Genomic DNA, 9,808 nt, shown 5'->3' with positions numbered 1-9,808 from the left:
TGGAATAAACCTGATGATATGAGCTGCTATTACTGTAGAAAACCTTGAAATTTTAGGCATTACTGTAAAAACAAAGTACTTAGCCTACTTTTTACTAGCAAAGCCAATGTTTTGGTTTTCTAAGATTTCTGAGCGACCAACCTGTTCTGTTCGTTATTTTGGGAAAAAACACAGAGGGCAAGAAACGAAGTTGGGACATAGCAGATGAACCCCCGTGAAATAGTTTTACCGACTTTGTTTTGATTGCTAGCGCGTAGTATACCATTAAAGCCGCCTGATTCTTTAAAAAACTAATCCAAGATTTTTGCGGCCTGAACAAAATGACGAAGGTAATTTCGTGGTCAATAGTTGTAGGTCTGATTAACCTTTTTTTCTTGTAGCTTTATTTTTGTAATATTTGTTTTTTTGTATGTTTTCACATGTTAAGATAAATATATTGTCATGTTTTCAGCCATATACAAATCTTAAAGGCACCAATTTTAAGATTTTGGTTCCGAACGAAGATTTTAAGGGGGTATTCTAAAGCCAGCCAACTATCTAGTTTTAGACATTGCTATCCAGTTTGGTATAAGAGTTTTCATCCTAGCCAACATTAGTTATTTCATGTTGGGGTTGTGGCTATCTAGCTAGCTCTTTAGCTACGTCCGGCTAAAAATAATAATGGCTAATCGCAGGTTGGCTACAGCACAATTCGTAATAAGTAATTCTTATGCTAAATGCAGTTATGTACTTACACCTTTCATCACATGTCCAAAATGGTTTACATGCACGAAGCTGTACTAGCCCAGTGTTAACAACGGATTGTATCCTGTGTTTTTCTTGAAACAGATATCTTATGAGAATGTGCAACACGCCGTATATACCTGTGCACTAAGTGCTCGTCCCGGTTTAACGATTAACTTATAAACGTTTACAGAAACTTATTCAACGAAATAAAATAATATTTATTATTAGCATTCCACAATCGTGGAAATGGGCTTTTAAAAAGTACCCCGAATTCGTATCTTAAAGATATGAGATTGGAAACGGAAAATCCAAGGAGACTTTTTAAAAGAAGGAGACTGAAAACCTTCGTGGCGGATAACCGTCGCCTGTAAGGGATGATATATTTACTGACATAAAGCCCACCCGTTGCAAACTTCGCTCAGGTGGTGCAGTTGTTAGCAGGAAAATCGTCATGGCCGTCGAAAAAGGTGTTTTGAGCACTCAGTGTCCTGAGAAGATGGTGAGAAACGGCAACTCTATTAAATTGTCTATCAAGTGGACAAAGAATGTTATAAAAACACTCGACTGTTTCAAAAAACGTTGGGCTATGGCGAAAAGAGAAATACGCGCAGAGTTGTACGAGGAGCATAAACATTTCTAAACAAATGCATTTGAACTTTGATTAAACTACTGAAGTTTCACTGCAGTCAACAAAAGCGTAAAATGCTACATCGCGGATAGATAACAAGATTGGTATGCCAACTAAGTCATACAGGTGCCAAACAGAAGTGCGAAGCCCACGACTTCACGGTCGGTGCGCGTTTGTAAAATATCAAGCCTCTGCATGCAAAGCAATTAATTGCGATCTACATCCATCTTAAGCAGTCAAAGAGTCTTATATTTTCCGGCTTTTGAAAAGCTGGAATAACCGACGTATTACGACAACCATTATCTCTAGTGTTACGCTCCACATATCCTTTTCTGAGGACTAATAATGTTTATTTAAATGTTAACAACATGATGATGTGATCTTGAAATACTCTGTTAGACTTTATATAATCAGGTTTTTTTGCTTGCGTACAAATTAGTGTTTAGATTTTCCTTTTCTCTCGTAAAAGGAGCTGACTGACATGAGATCATAGTTTCACTTGGGACTTTTTTTTATATCTGTTGTTTTAACCTTTTACGTTTATTTGATCGAAATTCTTGTTCATCCAGTAATGATTGATTTTGCAAAAGCATGGTTAAAACCAGTGGTGCTGGCCTATGTGATTCGGCTAGTTCGGACATAAATAAAATTTCAAGATCTCAAATTTAAATAGACAAGGAATAAAAGTCTCGATATTGTTTTGATAAAAAGTGTTTAACAGAGTTGGTAAAGAAGTATTGGTAATCATTTCATGAAGAGGTTAAATGTATTCTTCCATTAGAAATTTTGAACAATACTATTTCGCTGAAGATGCTGTTTTGGCATTTCCGAAATTCAGTCTCGTGTGGTATTTCTCACAAAGATGATAAGAGGTATTTTGTAGATTAAACCTTAGCGAGATTGTTACGTTGTTAGTTCATGTACTTCTTTATCGTAACTTATATAGTTTCCATCTGATGGGTAGCCAGCTTCATCTGCCTTCTGTCTTTAAGCATATACCGTTTCTCATTTTCTCGTCTAGCCCATATTAATTTGACTAGCTGTAAAGATTTGACTAGCCTAATCACTGTTATTTTCATTTAAGTGTCGGAACATGCACCCTCTAAAGATCTTTATGTAAAGTAAGATATTTAATATATCTTGCTTTACATAGAGATCTTTAGAACTAAATGCTTATTTTAAAAATATTTTAACTTTGACACCTAGTTTCATTGCCCAAGCCAAACATCTTAACTGCTGTGAAGTTTAGGAGTAATTACTCACGGCTCATTCAACATAAGATGTTAGTAAAAGAAAACTTTTTCCGTAGATTTAATCTAAAATACTTCCTCTTTAAACTTTGTAAACTTAAAATGGGAAATAACATACATTTCAAATCTCCTAGTAAAGTCGTTACTTGAATCACGAAAACAATAAAAATCTCCAATTCAAACCCCCGTTGTTGTGATGAAATGAGCGATTATTCTACTTTTTGTTTTTTCGGTTTCTAAACTACGATTAGTTTGTAATGAACACTAAGTTGCGATGATAAAGTCTTCTCTTATACTCTTTGACTGTTAGGTCTCGTATTAAAGGTTGCAATGAGTATTCTTTTTAAGAAAATAAGCAGCTGATGAAAAATTATGAAACTTTTAAGTGATCTATATCTAAGCAGTAATAAAAATTAGTCATACCAAATTGACAAAAAACATTATGTATTTGTACTGTATGAGTAAACACCTCCCTTCTAATTTTTACTTTCATGTGTGGTTATATATATGTAACATCGGATGACAATTATTAAAATAATTAGCATGAAATGAATTGAGTTTTGTAATCATGACGAACATATTAAATCATAATATTGTAACTTATTAGCGCCTCGTTAGAAAACATTCACAAGTTTTCGAGCAATCCACATAGAAATAACGAATAAAAAAAGTCCCAATATATTGCGTTTTAGCAGAACAATAGTTATGGAGTATTTTCCTGTAAGGATTTCCGATTTTTTTGAAATAAATTTTCATCACAAGTCTACAAGAACACTTCCAGACATCTTAACTTTATCTAAATTGGGTATAAACCATTTAAACCTGATTTAGTTGTCCTTAAACATCTACACAAAAACAATTTGAATGAGAGAATAGGAGTAGCTACATTAGAATGCAGATAGATTTTAAGACTGAACTTTGGATAAAAAAAGGAAGGTTTCTCTTAAAAGAAAAAAAAGCCGCTATAGGACTTTTGTGTTCTTCCCTATACAGCGATGATCGGAAAGGTTATAGATTTATGCTGTACTGAAATAAACACCTTTAAATATAGAAACATGCGGATTGCTGAAAATAACTAATGATTAGGATCTGTTGTGGGCCCATGAGTAAGCACCCCCTGTCTCCTGCAAGACAGCAACCACATTAATTTACACCATTCGCCAAAACTATTAACTTTTGTTGAACGCTGGAAAAGAAAGAATCAGCAATAATTTGCAGTGACATCGTCATCGTTTTTGCCTGGAATGAGTAAACTTTTCATCTGAATGGCGTGAAACTATATAGGAGAAAATAATATTTTCTCTTACATTGTATATATATGCTAATTATGTTGATATTAAACACTTGTAGAGACAGACACTATTTTGTTTACGTGCACTTTTTAATACACGTTGTTGGAAGCTCTTGTCATTAATCAATGTTTTGCTTGTGTTAACATTCGCTATACGTCACGCATCTCCTAAAGCTGACTCTGCTTGCCTTGTTCCCATCTTGTATGCATCAAACTAGCGATAACCCTTAGCTAGATTTTGACACTCTTACTTAGTTGTTAATAATAACGCATTAGACTAAATAAAAAAGTATTTTTTTGAGTGTTATATCTTAGTTAAAACAGTAGTATTCAATGTTACTTAATAACGGCACATGTGGTTTTGTTTGTAAAAAAAAAAATTCCAAAATTCTCACAGCTTGAAAGACGTACTCGTTTATTGTGGCGTACAGACTTTGTTAGTTAAAAAATTCTCTCATCTTATATATATTTATTGGCTATCTATATTAAACACCTTAAATGATCGATTAGACACCCTTTACCAATTAGGGAACGGGGAATTTCCCCGTTCCCTCTATACGGCTAATTCGCAATGCATTATGGTAGTTGTATTCCGCGAAAACGTAAACAAACCATTCGTAGTAACAAAAATGGCCGAACAAGTACACTTCATCCTTAATTCTACTCAAAACCAACAGCTAGCAAACCAAGAAAAACTCTCAACAGTACAAACTGTAAATTGCAACTATTTTCTCCTGTGAGGGCTACGACAAATGACATTGCTGCAGAATTATCTGTGGAGGAAGAGTTAAAACAAGAGTTGGAAAAATTGAGAGCCGAAATTAGTTGTATGAGAATTCATGAAAAGGAACTTGATCAAACTATTGAAAAACAACAAGCCACTATAAGTGACATAGCATTTTCAATTGACCGGTTTAAACACAATGAAGCACACTTTAAGTTTTATACCGGATTCGAATCTTATAAATTATTCAAAGCAGTTTTAGAATATTTACAACCAGCTGCAAATAAACTAATATATTGGGGTTCAAATACTAACACTGAAAATACAAAAAATATAAACTCTACAAAACGAGGCCGATCACGATCATTGAGCGCAGAAGAAGAATTCTTTATGATACTGGTTCGAATTCGATGTGGACTTTTGTTAGAAGATATGGCTGTTCGATTTAATATGTCGACAAGTCACATAAGCAGAATATTGATTACATGGACAGATTTTTTACATTCACAATTCCGTATGCTTCCAATATGGGCTTCAAAAGAAACAGTACAAAATAGAATGCCGAAATGTTTTCAAAAAAGTTACCCAAATACCCGTGTCATATTAGATTGTACAGAAGTATTTGTGGAAATGCCTACGTCATATCGCACACAGTCCAGTACCTTTTCAAATTACAAACACCATAATACAGCAAAAGGATTAGTCGGAATAGCTCCTGATGGATCAGTGACATTTGTCTCTGATTTGTATGGTGGACGCTTTTCGGATAAACGAATAACAAAAGATAGTGGTATATACGATTTGCTAGAGCCTGGGGATTCTGTGATGGCTGATAGAGGATTTGAGCTCGAGGAAGATTTACCTGATGGAGTAACATTAAATATTCCACCATTTTTAGATGGAAAACCTCAGCTAAGTTTATTAGAGGAAAACGAAACTAGAAGAATAGCATCTGTACGTGTACATGTCGAACGAGCAATCGAACGTATAAAAAATTACCGAATTTTACAAACAGTTTTCAAACTATCAATGGCTGCTGAACTCAATAAGATATGGGTTATTTGTTGTTATTTAGTTAATTTTTTACCACAGTTGGTACCAGATGTAAATACGAATGACTAAAAATTATAAACTTTCGTACACTATATATATATATATACTAGATCATGAAATATAAAGACAAAACAATATTGTGAGGAAACAATTTTATTTACTCACACTGTTGTTCTGTAATGTTGCTGTGCATGAAAGTGAAATAAAAGTGTGTTAGCTCAGGCAAAGTAATTCTGTTCCATTTTTCCTTTTGAAAAACTATTGTTTCCACATGTCGGTCAACTTTTGTATAAACAATAAAATCAATTTCATTGACTTGTGTTACTGCCATCACACCTTGACATTGGTGAAAATAATTATGTCTTTCTTTGAGTTTTGGCTTGCCATTCGATATTTGTAAAAAAAAATTTTTATCTTTGCATGCGTCAGAAATAGAGCAATCCTTTTTTGAATATGGGCACTTCACCTCAATCAATCGAGCATTCCCATTCAAAGTTGTTGCGCCATCAGGACTTGCACCTAACCACGGCCATTTTGGATTAATAACGAAACCACATTTTTCGACTTCAATATTTTTCTCGGTTTGATACCAGTTTAGAGCATTAACTTCATTTTCTAAGCCCCATTTGCAGGCCTCTGATGTAAAGTTTTTATTTTTATTTAGACATTTTTGTAATATGCTTTTTGGATGTATATTTTTTCTTCTATTTATAATAGATCCAAAATTGGATGATGTTATGCGTTTCTTTCTTTCTGTGTACCACATATCACATTTATACTGAGTACATGTGGATTTTTCTATGTCTCGAACTTGTTCGGCATTGACATGAATGAAATTGTTTACAAATGACTTTTGCTCATCTGATAACTCTGCTATTTCTGGTTCAAAGTCAAGAGCCTGCAAAAATAAATTAACTGTCGGACGTAATTCAACTGTTTCACTGTTTGTCTGTTCAAAATTAAATTCTTTTATAGATGTGTCATAAAATGATGATGGTTTATAGTCATTTCCTTGTAATAAATATGCCATTGAAGTTCCTTGCCCTATTTCAAATAAGTCTGTCGCTAATTTTTTGACTTTTTCGGTTGAGGGCTCATGTGCAAACAGTGGTGTAGAACAAAATTTTCTATTTCCTGTGACCAACGGTCTTTTGCGACTTTCATTTGTGTCTTTCGTAAGGTCTGCTTTCTCGAATGCCATTGCAGAAAATTTTATTGGTGCAGAATTTGCACTTTCTCCAGGTACATGCCATTTTTGTAACAAATCTGTGCATGTCTTGTCATCAGGGACAATTTTTAAGTCCAACTGTTTGTATTCAACCAATTGAAATAGAACTGCTGCGACATGCTTACAGCATCCTCCTGCTCCAGCTTTACATAAACATTTCGCGGCTAAACTTTAGAATATCCCCTTCAAATAGTAAATTAAATTTAATACAACCAACGACCAACTTTTGTAAAATCATTAACCAAAATAACGCTATATGCAACGTCTTCAACACTATCACGTTAGCGCCTACGCGTCTTTTAATTCGTTGCTTCGCGCAATGTCACGACATCGTATCCGACGTTAAAAATAACGACCGTTTATTAAAAAAGTCATTCTTGTAACAAACGGCTTCGCGTATCTATCGCCCATATCTTTTATAATGTATTCTTCAAAATCAATTATTAATTCACAACCTGAAGAAGTTTGGGCCGAATTAAACTCAAGATTTATTAATCATGACGTCAAGTATGAAAACGTTCTATCCGAACAATTGTTTACATACCTTAACAATAAAGCAACAGCTGCAGGTACAAACATTGGATATGTTCTTGCTTCCGTAATAACTACAGCTAATTACTTGACCTCTAAAAATCACGGTTCGATCGAAATAAGAAATGGTTATAGCATTAACCTTAACACATTTTTCTTGTTTGTTGGGCAGCCGTCTACAGGAAAGTCGCCCGCTATTAAGATGGCAGTTAATCAACCATTAAAGGCTATTCAAGAAGATACAGACATTATATCTAACACCACCACATCTGGCTTGACAAAGTGCCTCTGTACAAGAAAATGTACATACATTGTTAATGCCGAAATACAGGAGTACTTGTACAAAATATTGAAAAAAAACGATGAGAATTACACTGGGGATATGGAGATTCTATCGAAGATTTTTAGTGGAGAAAATGTGTCTATTCAATTCAGTACTGAAAATAACAGATATATACCTGAAAATTGCGCATTGTGCATATTAGGTAATTATTTTTTATTTATTCTTTTCTCTTTCCTCCTTATGCAACGCATACCGTAAATGACGGATTAAGCGCCCCGTGCTCAATACGCCCCCTGTCGAATAAGTGTCCCGGGGTTAGGGAAATATTTGTAAGTAAGCGCCCCGGAACCTTAATCCGTTATTTACGGTATACGCAGATGCGGTTAGTTGGTTCGTAATCTAACTTTTTAGCTCCTTCCAAAAAGTGAAGCAAAAATATACACCATAAAGGCTGATGAATATACGTTTAAACAAAATCAATTCTTGTGATTACAAAAAGGTTTTTAAAAATATGCACACGTATTAAATTCTTTATTTTTTAAGGTGCTACACAAATAAAAAGCATGGCTTTTATTTTGTCTTTAATGGATAAAGGTAATGGATTTTTGGACCGATTTTTAATTATAACGCCTCGTTCATACCGTCCGATGCCCAAGGAACAACAAATCGCCCAACAATCCTCAACAACAATCGATATTAAGGATATTTATGCCAACTATGTACACATAGATAATACAATATTCTATTTTGACGAAAATGCGTTAAAGTAAGAAGATTTTTAATAATTTTAAACTTTATACATGACATGATAAATAATCTCTTCTTCCTTTTCTTCAATTCTATTTCCCCATCTTTATTTTTTTTTTTACCAATTTGTATAGATTGTACGACAACATGGAGACACAGTTTTTGACCGATCTAAACAACGATCTTTTGCACGGCAGACCAACCAGCAAGTCTAAAAAACCAGAGTTAATTCCAAAAGTTGCTGTCGCTCTACACACAGTGGAATACTTTTATAATGCCCTTTTTAATGAAGTTGAATTTACATGTCTACCAGAAGCTATTTCCTTGCAAACATTGGAACGTGCCATAATGTATGTTGAATCAATTGATGAACAGAAAGAATTATTTTACACAGTTAGTCTTTTAAATATTTTATAATTAAGTTACAGCAAATTTGCATTTATTATCTTTTCATAGACATTTATTCATCTCATTTATGACAATATTTTTCGTTTTAGTATATCACAGAATTGGTTAGTACCAGCAAAACACCATCAGTTAAACGTGCCCCAACTTCTGATGAATATAAAAAAGCTGTTTTAATGACACCGGGTGCCTTCGTCACATACAGATCTTTCAAACAAAGTACATCAAAAAGATTTCGCGGTTTACTATCCCAAGAATTTGTTAAGTTTATAGAAAACTTTGTTAACAAAGACATTGGTCGTTTGGTTAGTGTAAGAGCAGTTGGGTCGTCAAAATCATCAAAAGTATTTGTTAAAAAAGAATTTAGGGACTTGCCATCCGAAATAAAAAATTGGTTACAAGAAAGTGAATATGAAACAAAAAGGCTCGCCAAACATCCTGTTTGTATTACGGATCGGATTATCGAGTCTATTAATCTTGAAATTCATTAGCAAAAATTTTTCAAATAATCCTTTTTCTATATCCATAGAATAAGTCGTTCTTACTTATAAAAAAGTTTACAAATTTATCAACACCAAAATATATAGGTTAGCTATAACAAAGTTAATCGGGTTTAAAATTGTAAATTTTAATAAAACTTATTTTACTCGATTGACAAATTGTATACAGATATGCCGAGGCAAAAAATGCTCGAAAAATAACAACAGTTTCTTATAAAAAATTGCTTGTACATGAAAAAGTATAAACACTGTTCGGAAAGTTGCGTAACATTTGAGTTGTGTTCAGCATGTTTTTACTATTATTTGTATTGCTTAAATTTAATCACGTTTTCTTATTTTCTGTATGATTAATATGAGTAATTGTAAAAAAAGTTTCTGAAGACAAGTCATGTGTTTTTGATGAATCTTTTAACACTGCAAGAGTAGCTAAAATTATGCAATG

At 33.6% G+C, this 9,808-nt stretch overlaps 2 protein-coding genes across 2 annotated transcripts; both read left to right on the top strand.

The window, feature by feature from the left end:
* Positions 1 to 5,009: 5,009 nt before the first annotated feature.
* LOC130623031 (uncharacterized) lies at positions 5,010 to 5,741 on the top strand. Its single transcript, XM_057438538.1, has one exon. It carries the CDS (start codon positions 5,010 to 5,012, stop codon positions 5,739 to 5,741), a length of 732 nt encoding a protein of 243 aa, XP_057294521.1.
* A 1,329-nt stretch (positions 5,742 to 7,070) lies between these two features.
* On the top strand, positions 7,071 to 9,368 carry LOC130623438 (uncharacterized). Its single transcript, XM_057438926.1, has 4 exons — positions 7,071 to 7,916; positions 8,258 to 8,480; positions 8,596 to 8,854; positions 8,959 to 9,368. Exons 1-4 carry the CDS (start codon positions 7,322 to 7,324, stop codon positions 9,355 to 9,357), a joined length of 1,476 nt encoding a protein of 491 aa, XP_057294909.1. The 5' UTR covers positions 7,071 to 7,321; the 3' UTR covers positions 9,358 to 9,368.
* The last annotated feature ends 440 nt before the right edge of the window (positions 9,369 to 9,808 follow it).

The sequence above is a fragment of the Hydractinia symbiolongicarpus genome, chromosome 13, assembly GCF_029227915.1.
Source record: "Hydractinia symbiolongicarpus strain clone_291-10 chromosome 13, HSymV2.1, whole genome shotgun sequence".
Classification (NCBI taxonomy): domain Eukaryota; kingdom Metazoa; phylum Cnidaria; class Hydrozoa; order Anthoathecata; family Hydractiniidae; genus Hydractinia; species Hydractinia symbiolongicarpus.
The sequence above is the reverse complement of the archived record's forward strand: the minus strand, read 5'-3'. Positions and strand labels throughout refer to the sequence as shown.

Coding starts and splice junctions, on each gene's coding strand:
- LOC130623031 (XM_057438538.1), top strand. CDS start 5,010: ATGATACTGGTTCGAATTCGATGTGGACTTTTGTTAGAAGATATGGCT.
- LOC130623438 (XM_057438926.1), top strand. CDS start 7,322: ATGTATTCTTCAAAATCAATTATTAATTCACAACCTGAAGAAGTTTGG. Junction 8,481..8,595: donor TTTGACGAAAATGCGTTAAA/GTAAGAAGATTT, acceptor CAATTTGTATAG/ATTGTACGACAACATGGAGA. Junction 8,855..8,958: donor AGAAAGAATTATTTTACACA/GTTAGTCTTTTA, acceptor TTTTCGTTTTAG/TATATCACAGAATTGGTTAG.